General features: G+C 44.1%; 1 protein-coding gene across 1 annotated transcript in view; it reads right to left on the reverse strand.

Annotated features, from left to right (window-relative positions):
- LOC126356631 (high-affinity choline transporter 1) overlaps positions 1-15927 on the reverse strand; it is a 340577-nt gene that overhangs the window by 41058 nt on the left and 283592 nt on the right. The window contains exons 8-9 of the mRNA XM_050007387.1: positions 15070-15199; positions 83-300 (exon numbers count right to left, since the gene is read on the reverse strand). Of these exons, the coding sequence (XP_049863344.1) occupies positions 83-300; positions 15070-15199 (348 nt within the window). The remainder of the gene's footprint in view (positions 1-82; positions 301-15069; positions 15200-15927) is intronic.

A 15927-nucleotide genomic window follows, 5' to 3' on the forward strand; every position in this document is an offset into this window, starting at 1 on the left:
ACTGACTCGTTCCATGTCACTTTCATAAAAAATTATTCGGGAGATCTATGGAAAATGTAACTAATTCAAAATAAATACGTACTCGTTGCCTGAAGATAAGCTTATAAACATTCCTGGCGAACATCGAGGACGCTGACAGCACGCTGGAGTCAGCCGAAGACATGACAGCCGCAGAGACAGCGCCCAGCCCGAAGAAGGACACGTAGTCGGGGGTGAGGTACTGCAGCACCATCGGCAGGATCATCGACGTCTCGTCCTCCGTCAGCGGCCAGGGCCCGTGGTACGCCGTCTCGTTCCACGCTGCAACGTATCATAGAGCGCGCCATCTGCTGACGTGGCTGGTTTGCATGAGGAGCTTAAAACTAGAGTCGAGCACGGCCGGCTTCAGACCACCCAACCTGTGTATCGTCCAGGCCAGCCCTTCTGGCGATGTACAGCCCGCTGTGCACGGGCTCCAGGCATTGCACACACACACACACACACACACACACACACACACACACACATACACACACACACACACACACACACACACACACACACACACACATCATCATCAATACTTTCTACAGCCCGCTGTGCACGGGCTCCAGGCATTGCACACACACACACACACACACACACACATACACACACACACACACACATCATCAATACTTTGGCACCTCTCCTTTGCTTCGAAGCTCATGGCACAGGCAACAAAAATTGGCTCTGAGGCTTGTGGATATTTATTGCTACTGCGTCCTGATCACTAATTCAGAGTAACAAACATTTATGGAACGACAACATCGTCTGTTTCCAAAGGGGAATACTTCCCACCATTTCTAGGTAAAGTGAATGTACGGTGAAACGTCCTCTAGCTCAAATGCAGCTTTTACTCGGCCGTGGCATAACATCTACTAGATAATCAAGGTAGCCCTGATCGTAATTGTTCCGTTCTGCAATGTCGATTCTGGATAAGTCGCCCTGAGAACATGGTAGCGGTCTACGTTCAAAAACATCCTCATTTCAATCGACCCCACGCGTGTTCGATTAAAGTTCATGTTCGTCTAACAAGCAGGCCCCTGCATTCTGAGGATCCTAGCATGCTGCAGGAACGGCTACAGGGTAACAGCACGAGGAGCACGGCGTTGTCACCCATCAAGGTGCTATTGTCGTCAGCATGTTAGCGATATGGTCACACAATTGACTGCAGAATCTCGTCCCTGTATCATAAACTAGTGAAACTTCGTTCAACAACCACGAGAGATGGACGTTGATTCCATGTAATGCCACCCCAGAAACCCACTCCACCACCTTACTGCAGATGAGGAGCATAGTGCAGGAGGCGTTCGATATTACCAAGTTGTCACCAAACACGTTGTTTGCGATTATCAGGGTACAAAAAAATCAGTTTCGCCCGTAAACAACGCCCAGTGCCTAACCAGGAGCCTCTATTTTGGAAGGTTGCTTTTCCTTCCGTAAGAAAGTCGGTTATATTGTGGTGTGCGACTTACAGCTCACCATGGTCGCATCGTGCAATCTTCTCCTAACTGTCCGATGCGATACACATCATCCTGCAGCCACTTCGAACGCGGAATTCAGTTCTGGAGGATTCAGCCCAATTTTTTTCACTACAAAATCGTAGATATCGATCGTCTTCTGCGCCTGTCGATTGTTGTTGGTCTGTGTGCTGTGAGTCCTCAACGTCACATTTCAGTTGGAACCGATTGCACGTCGCGCCACATCACTTTGTCACCGCTATAGAAATCGAGCGAATTTCCTGCTTGACAAGCCTTCGCGCTTTACGTGATGATGCAGACCCGATTACTGTTCGAGATTGTCCGTGACATGATAAAATTTCACTCTACTGTTCCAAAGACGTCTCTAATGCGTACCTACAGGCTCTTCACTTTCAACTGAAATCCTGCAGTCCATTCAAGTACGGCGTTCTAAGCGTAACTATGTACGTTTATAAACAGCGTCAGGGGTGATTTGCCGATCGGTACATGAACAGTCGGAAAAGTAACACAAGAGCTTAACATGTGGCGTGATGCATAACTTTTGTTGACGTGTGTATATAGCCTGCTAGCCTGTCGTCTCTCGAGCCCGCTGCGCTGTCCTGCTCTCTAATCATACATCATCTACCACTCCAGCCCGCTCGCTGTCTGTGCTCCGGCGCACCTTACGAATATCTGAAAAATCCAGTAAATCTGACTGACCTCTTGTACTCCTTGATGCCTAATATGCTTCATTGCAATCGTGCATTGTGATTATCGATGAGTCCTCCCTACTAGAAAGCAATGTCTTTAATTTCGTCAATACTTGCGTGATTTTTAATACATCTATATCTACTCCACACCTGTAATCCGCAAGCCGCCTTACGCTGTGTGACAGTGGCTACATTGTGAACAGCTGTTACCTCCCCCTTTTCCTGTTACATTCGTGAATGCTTCAGGTGAAGAATCACTGCTGGAATGCCTCCGTGTAGACTGCAAACTATCTATTTTTACTTTAGTGATATTTTCACGAGATATATGCAGGAAGCAGTAACGTAATAGTTGAGTTTTTTCCAGACATACTCTGTCTGAAATTTAACAGTAAACCAGACAGTGATGCAAAACATCAGTCCTGTTGCGTCTGCCATCGGAGTTGACTGAGAAACTCTGTGGCCCTTTCGAGCTCTTTTTATGAATCTGTAACGAAACGCTCTGCTCTTCTTTGAATCTTCTTTGTTTCCTTTATCAATCATACCTGGTACAGTTCCCGGAATGATGAACAATATTCGAATAATAGTCGAACAAAGATTTTATAAGCTGCCTTCTGTATAGATGGACTGCATTTCCTGCGTTTTCCGATGAACCTCAGCCTGAAGTGCATCTTCTAAGCGGTAATTTTTCTTTTAATCGCTCCTTACGCATATTCCAACATGTTTTATGGAAATGTAATCATACAATAGTAAGTCTTTCTGGCTGTTTGTAGGCAGTACGAAACATTTGCTTACGTTGACGGTCAGTTGCCTACACCCACAGGATGCTTTGAACCTCTGCATGTCTTACTGCCTTTATCTTCAACTTTCGAGCAATTAGACTTCTCTAAATGTTCAAATGTGTGTGAATTCCTAAGGGACTAAACTGCTGAGGTCATCGATTTCTAGACTTACACACTACTTAAACTAACTTAAACTAATTTATGCTACGAACAGTATACACACCCATGCCCGAGGGAGGACTCGAACCTCCGGCGGAACTAGACTTCTCTGTATACAACATTAGCAGCAGCGAAAGGCCTCATAGGGCGTCATTCAATAGGTCGTTTATATGTATTGTGAAAAGTAATGACCCTACAGCATTCGACTGCGGCAGCTCGATATTCCTTTTCACGACTGAAAACCTCTCTCTATTGATAATGACACGCTGTGTTGCATCTGAGCAGAATCTCTTCAGTCCACTTAGTTCGTCTGGCATTTCGTACTCTCGTATTTTGTTCACAAGCTTCCAAAATGGCGAGATACGAGGCACTCACCTAGCGCCAATTTTACTGTTTTTGGGTCTCGCGCACGGACAGAGCAAGGTGGGTTTCAAAGGTCATGTTTTCGGAATTCATCTTGTATCCTATTGTGTAGTTTTTCTACGTCTTTCTGATGTTCGTGCGATAATTTCAAGCAGGAACTACAGGGCGAGCTTCCACAGTAAAGCATATTTCGAGAAAGGCGTTTCCTATTTCGGCCTTCTCTGTTACGCCCCCCGTTTCGATGCCATTATGGCATCAATGTGCCTGAACTAATAGCCTCAATTCGCTTACTATTACGATTTAACATAACAACAGAATTTATTAGAGCATTCAGGAAAAATGAGAAATTATCAAAGACATATTACAATTGTTACTGCTGTGACACGCGCTGCCGGCCGCGGTGGTCTCGCGGTTCTAGGGGCGCAGTCCGGAACCGCGCGACTGCAACGGTCGCAGGTTCGAATCCTGCCTCGGGCATGGATGTGTGTGATGTCCTTAGGTTAGTTAGGTTTAATTAGTTCTAATTTCTAGGGGACTGATGACCTAAGATGTTAAGTCCCATAGTGCTCAGAGTCATTTGAACCATTTTTTTGACACGCGCTCTTATGATCTCGAAAATTTCTATGAGGATGCTGCAACTGCTTTTAGTTTGTTTTCAAAACTGTATAAACTGGCAGTACAGTGAAACAGGGCAGCACAAACATTCATTAAAACTGCTTCCCATCTGTACCTACATATTGAAAGGCGTCTGTCAAACAGTGCATTGGCACTTTTCAAGCATCATTGGATTGATTCAGTTTATTGAAATCCGTATCATGTGTTGAACAATTCATGAATACCTGATGCTGATAATGAGTGATATCGGTGACTGCAAAAATCAAGGCGCTAACACATGTTTTAACTTCTCTCTATCTGTGTAGTTACTCGCACGTCCTATGTTTGTTGTGTTTTGCGGCTCTTGGATGGACCACGTAGCAGAAGGGGGAGGAGCCTCTGTCGGCCAGTTCCCGCAGCACCCTGGGGAGAACAGCCGATCTAAATATGAGGCTGCTGGGAGCTGGGGTCAGCGACCCGGGCACTGACCGCCACGCAGCTGTTTACGCGGTCCCCTATTACAGGGCTTCATTTCGGCCAGAACGCATCAGAATGGCATTCCGGTACACCCGCTCCCCAAGACTTTTTCTTTTCCTTTAACTCACCGTAACAAGTCGAAGCAGCAGATTTAAAGTAGCATAAGCGTATCGCATCGCAACGCAATTTGCCGCTGCGCCCGCATCAGTGAACGTGACAATGGGTGAACAGCGTGAGGCGATGTGCAGGGCATGGGTCGAGGTATTTGGTCAATTAGAAAAGAATAACGCTAGGAATGTTTGAACATGAGCGTCTGCATAATGTCCTTTCCAAAAATTTTGTTTCTTCTGTGTCGTAATTTATGCCACAACTGCTGAACAACTGCGGGGGCGGCGCACGGAATTGGGACTTTCGAGTTCAAAGGTGGTGCTTATTTGTAATAACGAATATGAACTTAACTCAGTCCAGTTGGAATACAACTGAATCAGTAGAAGACAAATGATAGTTAACATTTAACTCCGCGTCTGCTGTCACATCGTGTCTTGTTTATACTAACTCTTCGGGAAGTCGGAATTGTACGTGATCCCAGTAGGCTAGGAATATCTCCATCGTCGTTCATCATTAAAAGCTTTATTAATTAATACTGGACACACGTCATACAGCAGCTACAATGAAACTGTTCGAACACTGCGTCAGGCAGCAGTTAGAAACATGTTCATACTTACGAACATTACCAGTTTTTGCCGATTTGTATCGAGCAGGACTAGAAAGTAAAGTGACTTTGCTGCGGGGACAGACGGTAGCATATGTTGCAGTATTAAATATTATTTTTTTGCTATGATTATAATGAATCACTGTGTCGCCAGAAAGGCGAGTGCGGTCAGCCGTTGGGCGACGAAAAAGGGCGTACGAGGACTGGGAGCTGGAAAAGCAGCTCACTGAATACCTTGTAAAATATTTTCTAAGTGAGGCATTGGATTGCTCTTTTTTTAAAAAAAAATATCGTTGGTCTGTTGTTGGCGAAGCCTTGTCATTGATGAGGTATCTTTTGTGCGGATTTTGTGCAGAGAACAGAGGAAATAGTATTTCTGCGACATCCTGGATATAGGTGCGGAAGAGGACACTCGGGTCCCGATACGTGCAAAAGCAGACTCTCTGGATCGGGATACGGAGAGTGAGACTCTGACTTTGGAGACGCGGTAAAAGACAGACTTGAATTTTTGAGGGTCAGTCCATCACACCAGGTTGATGAATGGTGGCTGGAAGCAGGCTCAGCCTTATGCAGAACTCAGATCTCCAACTCGTCCACCACGGTGAGAATATCTGGCAGCACATGCTATCCAGGAAAAAGAGCAATTAGCCGCTTCTCATCCATGACCGCGCAGGGTTTAACATTTGCATGTGGATTCTATATGTATTTCTGGCTTGATCTGGGCAATCATTGTACACTCATCTGCTGTTCTGATTGTTCGAGAATGACCTGTTGAGACAATTATCAGTCCCACCTCTCTTGCTCCTTGCAGACATTATCATATCAACCAAATTCTGATTTACATTGGTTCCAGTGCTTATAATTGGTAGTTACTTTCACTCTGCATTTCTTAATCAAGTTGATGTGTAATTATTACTTTGATCTTTAAGTATATGCTTGCAAGGAGCATACCAGGCAGGCGCTAAAAACCCATGATAGCTAGCGCCACTATTGGCCACTTGGCACCACGTGTTCCACTGCTGTGCCCTCACACTAAAGGCGTGCCAAAAGGCACGCGCCGCCACAGCTTACGGCGCGATGCTGCAGAGACCTCCACGTACGCTTGTGAGACAACGTTGTCAGCACCCGACAGATTTTGAAAAGGCTGCTAGAATTGTGCTATATTCAGATTTGTGGGGCATTCAGATATGACAGTGGCCAGTTGTTGGATAGCATGGGAACATGAGGGAAAGTATAGTCGTCGTCAAGGTTCTGGTCAACCACGTCTGACCACCAAAGTAAAGAATCGCCGTATTGAGCACCAAGCACATCATAATTCCTCCTCCTCATCTGCGTCTGCTACCCGAGAAGAAGTAATGAACTGCCTGTAACATTCTGTGTCGTCCTGCTCTCTGAGACTAGCAGCAGACGGACTTTTGAATAACCGCCCCATGCGTAGGCCACCGCCGTTAACATTACATCACAAACAGCTGCATTTGGAGTGACTGCGTGACCGCGAAGCATGGACTGCTGATGAATGGTGTCACACTGTGTTCAGCGGTATCTCGCGCATCTGCACTACACTCGAGGGTCACCGCCGGTGAGTACTGCAGCGACTTTGGTATGTGGTCCCATTCGTCCACTGTGTTGGAGAGGCACAGCGGTGTTACTCCTCGCATGAAGGCATATGCAGCCATATAGTGTAACTTCAGGATGCAATTACTAGTGATTGAGGGAACTCTGTTGGCACAGACACCATTCACCCTCTTGTCTTATCTCTCAGCTGACGTCATACAGCGCCATTTTTTCAAAGAAATGCTCTCCCATATGTGGCAAATATCTCCATGGGTTGTCTGCTTGATGGTGAGGCGCTGTCGTTCCCAGAAAGTACCTCAGATCAGATCCACCAAGTAGAACACCTGCTCAACTGTCCCTGATAGAATATGTGTGGGACCAGCTCGAACTTTATCTTCGTGCCAGTGCCACAATCTAAGATATCATGGACTAGTTATAAATGTTGTAGGTGAGGTTGCGTCAGTAGCGGATACAATGGCATTTCGAGACTGTTTCCAACCGAACTAAAGCATCAGTCAAAGTAAAGAGGATATGCAACGTCATGCAGATAAGAGGGCTCATACATACTAGTTATTTGCAAATTTGACTCGATTTTGTCATCTTTGAAGTGACTTACATGCCCTCTCAACCCATGAAGTTTTGTTTCGGTTCTTCCTCCCTTCTGGGTACTTCACTATATTTGTCAGTCGTATGAATATTTATAAGGCAGCAGAACACACCACTTGTTACACCTGGAATAACTTCCCGTAAGTAGGAATTGAAACTTCCTAGCTGATTAAAACTGTGTGCCGGAGCGAGATCCGAACTCGGGACCTTTGCCTTTCGCGAGCAAGTGCTCTTCCATCTGAGCTATCCAAGCACGACTCACGTCCCGTCCTGACAGCTTTACTTCCCCAAGTACCTCGTCTCCTACCTTCCAAACTTCACATATTCGCTTGGAGAAATTTAGGAGCCATGTGAAACTTGAACATGATGCTGTGTGCACCATTTTTGGAATTACTGTGAGCCAGGTTCATGACAAGAAGTTTTTACATGACCTGCTGCTTGAACGTACGTCTACGAGTCACATCTGAAAGGGATTTAAGTAAACACATGTACGTTGCTGGTTTCAGCTAACGTCTCGCGGCCTGCCATCTCTGGTACGTAGGACAGCCCATGTGGCTCAGCAGACTGTGCATCCCAGATGGCCAGCCCAACTGGGTCAAGTCGCCTCGCCGGACTTCATGGGCAAGCTTGTCGCCTCTGTCGCGTCATGTTCTGTCCCAACAGGTCTTCTGGCTGTTATCATCATCTGCACCGGTAGGTCCGACCAAGAGACAGATCACGCTCCGTGAACTGAGATACGGTAATAAAACTGACGTGCAAAAGATTAAACTATATGAATAGAATCATCCTCATACGCGTGGTTGATGAATCTTACAATACGCGTTATACGTTTACTTGTTAGGAGGAGATCACCTAGCTACTGAAAAAAAATCTTTCGCCCAGCTTGATCCCAATTTATTACAAATGCTCCGTTCGTGTCTTTCGCAATGATCACCCGATATCTGATGCTGTTGACGTCTCTCATATCCCCCACCAGGCCTGCCAACTGTTGTAAATGCGACCGGAATGGTCGCGGGGTTGACGTGACGGAAAGCGCAGCGGGACCCACAGAGCGGCCCGCGAAACACGAACGGGAGAGGACACAACAACGAAGGACCTTACGACAACAAGAACGAAACAACAGACTTACAAGAAAACCTAACTAGACAACCACGTCCACTCGTAAACAGAACACGAAAGTAAATACACTGTCTAAGGTGAGGTGATAGGTCCAGAGACGTACGCAAGATAAAACTGACTGGCTGAGCGAGAGGCAGGCGCTTAAACCCATGATAGCTGGCGCCACTATTGCCCACTTGGTACCACGTGTTCCACTGCGGTGCCCTCACACTAAAGGCGTTCTAGGAGGCACGCGCCGCCACAGCTTACGGCGCGATGCTGCAGAGACCTCTAGGGGCCTTCGACGTCCATATCGTCTAGCGCGAATTCAGATTCCGCGGCGCGCGGTACCAGACCAACACCAAAAGCGAACGATATTAATGCACTCTGGTAGCCGTTCTACTCGTCACAGAAAATTGCAGTTCTGGTCATTTACACACTCGCCGACGATGTGTACATGCACCAAGTTACACTGACATCCAACCAAGATTTTTGGCCGCTTCACTTTTTTTCTCAGGCAATGAAGTTTAGATTCGGTAGTTAAGATTTTGTGTAGCGACGAAAGCACTTTGAAAAACAAATGTGAGGAATGCCGAAGGTGAGGGTGCATCAGAACTGCACTAACCCGTTGACGCCTATTGCGTGTATGAAACATGAGTATCAAAAAGAGATACGTAAAAAATAAGCTATTAACAATGTAAAACTTGCTTACGGGATGAACCCGAGCCCCACGGACAAAGGTTTGGAGGTTATACAAGGGGCGTTCAGTAGACAGTGTAACAATTTTCTTTCTGGGATAGTTATGGCTGAAACACTATGGAGTTTGGTATGGGGCATCGTGTAATATTTCCGTTTCAGCTCTTTGGTTTCATGAAGTTCTGACAGGTGGCTGCACTGCACGTAACCTTCAAAATGGCTTCTGTAACAGAGGTGCATTCAAAGTAGAGAGCTATCATTGAGTTACTTTTGGCGGAAAACGAGAGCATCTCAGATGTTCATAGGCGTTTGCAGAATGCCTACGGAGACCTGGCAGAGAACAAAAGCACGGTGAGTCTGTTGAGGCGCCTGTCGTCATTACCACAAACCTCCCCAAGCTCCTGTGTGCTGGAAGGCCTCACGCTACTGTGACTCCTGGAATGATGGAACATGCGGACACGAAGTGATCGACGGATCACAATCAGACACCTCCCTGCACAATTGAACATCTCTGTTGGTAGTTCTGACATGCTCGTCCATCTGTTGAAGCTCTCAGAGGTGTGTGCCCGCTGGATTCCTCGCTGCCTAACAGAATACCATAAAAGGTAACGAGTTTGGCCCAATGACGGATGCACTTCATGGGGAACAGTACGTGAATGACGGGGAGATTATTGATGCAGCCGTACGTGGCCCCGATGTCGACCAGCAGCGTGGTACCACGCCGGCATACATGCCATCGCAGTAAGCTGGCGTAAGGTTGTCGCGCTGAACGAAGATTAAATTCACAAGTAGAGTTTTGTAGGCGAAACATTGGTGAATAATATGATGTACTGTAATGCAAAGATATTTTATCAGTATTTGTTTTCCAATTCTATTCAGTACCTCCTCATTAGTTACGTGATCTACCCATCTAATCTTCAACATTCTTCTGTAGCAGCCAACTTCATCTTGTCTAAACTATGTATCGTCCACGTTTCACATTCATACATGGCTACACTACATACAAATACTTTCAGAAAAGACTTCCTGACACCTAAATCTATACTAGATGTTAACAAATTTCCCTTCTTCAGAAACGCATTCCTTGCCATTGCCATTCTACATTTTATATCCTCTCTGCTTCGATCATCATCAGTTATTTTGTTCCTCAAATAGCAAAACTCATCTTTTACATTAAGTATCTCATTTTCTAATCTAATTCCCTCAGCATCACCCGATTTAATTCGGCTTCTTTCCAGTATTAATTATCTCATTTTATAATCTAATTCCCTCAGCATCACCCGCTTTAAATCGGCTTCTTTCCATTATCCTCGGTTTGCTTTTGTTGATGTTCATCTTATATCGTCCTTTCAAGACACTGTTAATTCTCTTCAACTGCTCTTCCATGTCCTTTGCTGTCTCTGACAGAATTACAATGTAATCGGCATGTCCAGAAAGTAGTTAAATCTATTTATAAAAAACCATGCAAAAAACCTTGGCTTACTAAAGGAATAAAACTATCTTGTAAACACAAAAGGGAACTGTATCTAACAACAAGAAAGAGTAATGCCCCAGAAACAGCCAAATATTACAAAAACTACTGTGCTACACTAATAAAGGTTATTAAAAAGTCCAGAAGCATGTCCATCACGTCTGAGATTGATACCTCTGATAACAAAATCAAAATAATTTGAAATATTATTACAAGGGAAACAGGGCAACCAAGAGTACAGGATGACAAGGCATCATCATCTAAGCGAATAGAAACTTCATAAACAACAAGCCGTAAGTAGAAAACATTTTGAATAATCATTTTTTAAATGTTGTAGAGAAAGTAGGGTCTAAATGTTCATTATAAGAAGCAGGACAGTTAATGGAAGAGGCCTTACCCACACCATTTGATACAATTGAAATTCCACCCACCTCTCCATCTGAAAGTAGGAAGATAATAAACTCTCTCATGATTAAAAGCTCACATGGAACTGATGGCATTTCCAGCAGGATAATGAAAGCTTGTTCCCAAGAAATAAGTAGGATTCTTAGCCACATATGTAATAGCTCTCTGAAGCAGGGTATTTTCCCAGACAGACTGGAGTATGCCATTGTTAAACCACTACATAAAAAAGGGGATACGTGTGATGTCAACAACTACTGCCCAATTTTTCTTCTGACTGCCTTATCCAAAATTCTTGAAAAGTAGTGTATTGTAAGTATCTTCATACCTTTGTAAAATTAAAGTTTTAACAAAATGTCAGTTTGGTTTCCAGAAGGGTTTTTCAACGGAAGATGCTATATACACTTTCACTAACGAAATATTAAATGCTCTGAGTAACCGGAAGTCACCCGTTGTGATTTTTTTTGGTCTATTAAAGGCTTTTGATTGTGTAAATCATGTAATACTTATAGATAAGCTCAAGTACTGTGGCCTGAATGGGACAGTGCTCAAATGGTTTAAATGGAAGACTGTAAAAAGTTGAAATAAACAGTTCACATAATATGCAAAAAAAACTGGTGATTTCTTAAACTGGGGAACAATCAGGAATGGTGTGCCGCAAAGTTCGGTTTTGGGTCCTCTGCTATTCTATATATATATTAATAACTTGCCATTCTGTATTCACGAAGATGCAAAGCTGGTACTTTTTGCCGATGATACAAGTATAGCTGTCACACCCAACAGACAAGAACTGGTGTTCTCTACAAATGGGCTCTCATTAAAATTCTCTCATCAAAATTTCTAAGTGTACGCATTGATGAGGGGTTGAACTGAAAAAAACACACTGAGGATCTGCTGACACGTTTGAGTTCAACTACTTATGTCATTAGGGTCATTGCAAATTTTGGCGATATACATCTGAGTAAATTAGCTTACCACGAATATTTTCATTCTCTGCTTTCGTATGGCATCATATTCTGGGGTAACTCACCATTGAGTAAAAGAGTGTTCATTGCGCAAAAGCATGTAATCAGAATAATTGCTGGAGCTCATCCAAGATCATCCTACAGACGTTTATTTAAAGAGCAAGAGATCTTCACTGTAGCCTCACAATATATATATTCACTTATGAAATTTGTTATTAACAATCTGTACAAATACAAAAGTAATAGCAGTGTACATGGCTACAACACTAGGAGAAAGGATGATCTTCACTACTCAAGCTTAAATCTAATTTTGGCTCAGAAGAGGGTAAATTATGCTGCCACAAAAGTCTTTGGTCACTTACCTAATAGCATCAAAAGTCTGACAGACAGCCATATAGCATTTGAAAGGAAATTAAAAGAATTTCTTAATGGCAACTCCTTCTGCTCATTAAATGAATTTTTTGGATATAGTAAGTGGGTAATTTCCCAACTCCCCTTCAAAAAAATAAATAAAAATAAAAATATAAAGTGTCACGTAATATTTTGTATAATGCAATATCTTGTATTAACCTCTTATTAACCTGACACGTTCCACATCATTACGAGGTGTCGTATTCATGATCTATGGAACAAGTACTGATCTAATCTAATCTAGTCTAATCTAACCTCAACGTTTTTCTTTCTTCTCCATGGATTTTAATTCCTACCCCGAATTTTTCTTTTGTTTCCTTTACTGCTTGCGCAATACACAGATTGAATAGCAATGGAGACAGGTTACAACCCTGTGTCACTCCCTTCCCAAACACTGTTTGCCTTAAGTGCCCTTTGACTCTAACTTCAAAAAATTATTTCAGTGTTAATTAGCACGTACTATAATCAGAGCCCCCAAACACTATGTTATGGTACTGGAGAGAGTCAGCATATTTTCTTCCTTCTTGCCGTATGTATGTGAGTCCAGAAAGCATCACCAAAGGTTGTTTCAAGACCGTGATCCGTTGTATGGTAAGATTCCTCTCACCCTGATGTCAGGAGTTATTCTGCTGGAACATGGCATACGTGGTTTCCCAACCGGGGAGCCTTACTCCTCTCTAGAACCCTGATTGCGCGTGGTTTCCACCGCCGCCCCAAATCACGGAACTTGGTATTTGCTCGTCAAGAAGCTCAAAAGCGCACCTGCTTATAGCACTTGCACAAAACACGTTTAACTGCAATCTTTAACGGATTAAAATGGGTCTTGAAATTTTTTGCGCTCAACACGCCAGCGATGGTATTGAAAACCCATTGTGTTCTGGGGCATTTGTGATTTCTCGACTTGCAAACCAACGCAGTGTCTTGCTTTCTACTATTCCCGTAGAGGCAGCCTAGGCCTCATCGTAACTAGGTCACGAGGATTGAGGATTGCTGCGTTTCACCGAAGAGCCAACATTATGAGAGTAGCAAAATCCATTTCTGCAAAACGGGTAAGGCTACCGTCATCCCGTGCTATAAAAAGTTGGCATCACTTGTCGCTGCATACAAAGCTATTTTATCATTTGATTCCACGTTCCTACCAAGGCCGTTTGCAGAAATATCATCTTCCGAGAAATACATTTTCCGGAGATCAGCAATTCAGCTTTGACATTGCGGCATCTGGTACTTGTTAGGCATACTGGCACAAGTCTTCACGTTCCCTAATTTTTTGATGATTCTTCAGTAGTAGAATATTCACCAGCCTGCTTTCACAAGAATGAATACAGCTGACGCGACATTTACGCCAACTTCATGCAGTTTTAACCACTATATACTTTTCTACACGTCTTCCGGACGTGGTTCTATTCCAAAGCCTCCCGCCGGAGGTTCGAGTCCTCCCTCGGACATGGATGTGTGTCTTGTTCTCAGTATAAGTTAGTTTAAGTGGTGTGTAAGTCTAGGGGCCGGTGACTAAGAAGTTTGGTCCGTTAGGAACTCACACTTTTTTTTCTATTCCGAATTTTGTTTTGAGTCTTACAAACTTTGTTATACATAGCGGGAAAAACGAAACTTGCGCGGCAAATATTTCATGCATATTAAGATCTGCAGAACAACTTATATCATCCGCCACACCGCAGGTGTAAATGATGTAAGCTGGGTTGCCTGTCTTAAGGTACATGAAAGATTTTACGGGCTAGTTTCACCTTGCCCATCGTGTATTATTCTATTCTATTTGCTGTGAAGATTGCTTTCAGCTCAGAAGACCATGATTACAAAACGATTTAAATAATCAAAGGTGATAGGACATTGATGAACCGACTTTGCAACAAATTTTGCGGTTGAAAGGTGTACTGCCCAAGCAAAACAATAAAAATCGGTATAGCTAAGCACTAAAAGCAGAAGTAATGTGCACATGTTCACTGCACCATCTCCTTTTATTCCGTGGTTATTGATAGGTATTTAGTCCCTCCATTTTTATGTCCCGATATGCTCTAAATGCTATATTCTGCATGCAAAACTAATTTTTTTCTGTTTTTACTTCTCTGTGTTATATAGAGTAGTTACAATCAACGTGCAGCTACTTACAGAGATCCAGTGTGGGCTACAATTATCGTATAGCAGCGAAACTTTGTAGACGTTTTAATAAGTTGATATGGAACAGATTTAGGCTGCAAAAAAATTACAGTAAATTTTGGGTACAAGATGCAAAATTACAGCAGTGGATCCACGGAAGCGGTTAGGAACCTTTCCATATGTAATGGATTAGGAACGGGATGCTGGTAGAATAGGTCAAAAAAGAGATAAAGGTAGTTGGAACTAACTTTTTTCCAGATTAAATGGGTTCACATCAATGCATTACCATATCTATCAAGTATCGCTGCCGTACTATAATTACAGCCCACACTGGACATCGTTGAGAAGCTGCACTTTCGTTATAACCACCCGATATTTGGCGTCGCATCTTGCTGTTAAACTCATCGCATTACTTATGAAAGCTAAGAGTCAGGCTGTGCTCAGTATATGTTAGAAGCTATACGAGGCGAGTTACTCACGTGTCGCCTTGGCAATGGCGCCGATGATGACGGGCGGGATGGCCATGAGGACGCAGCCGAAGGCGGCCACGTATGACAGCACCTGGGCGCGGCCCGCGGACTTGCTGGACAGCACGCGCTGGAAGTACACCTGCAACAGCGCGAGCCCCAGCCTGTGCCATTAGCGTCCCCATTCAAAGCACCACAGCTTCCAAATCTCAAGGCCTGCCAGACTCACTGTGCGTGTACGTCCTCCAACACAGACATCTTCAAAAAAAGTACACTGCTGGTCATTAAAATCGCTACACCAAGAAGAACTGCAGATGATAAACGGATATTCATTGGACAAATATATTACACTAGAGCTTACATGCGATTACATCTTCACGCAATTTGGGTGTATAGATCCTGAGAAATCAGTACCCAAAACAACCACCTCTGGACGCAATAACGGCCTTGATACGCCTGGGCATTGAGTCAAACAGAGGTTGGATGGCGTGTACAGGCGCACCTGACCATGCAGCTTCAACACGATACTACAGTTCTTAAAGAGTAGTGACTGGCGTATTGTGACGAGCCAGCTGCTCGGCCACCATTGACCAGACGTTTTCAATTGGTGAGAGATCTGGAGAATGTGCTGTCCAGGGCAGCAGTCGAACATCTTCTGTATCCAGAAAGGCCTGCACAGGACCTGCAAACATGCGGTCGTGCATTATCCTGCTGAAATGCAGGGTTTTGCAGGGATCGAATGAAGGGTAGAGCCACGGGTCGTAAGAAATCTGACAAGTAACGTCCACTGTTCAAAGTGCCGTCAATGCGAACAAGAGGTGACCGAGACGTGTAACCAATGGCACCCCATACCATCATGCCGGGTGATAC

This window comes from Schistocerca gregaria, chromosome 1, assembly GCF_023897955.1.
Source record: "Schistocerca gregaria isolate iqSchGreg1 chromosome 1, iqSchGreg1.2, whole genome shotgun sequence".
NCBI classification, from domain to species: domain Eukaryota; kingdom Metazoa; phylum Arthropoda; class Insecta; order Orthoptera; family Acrididae; genus Schistocerca; species Schistocerca gregaria.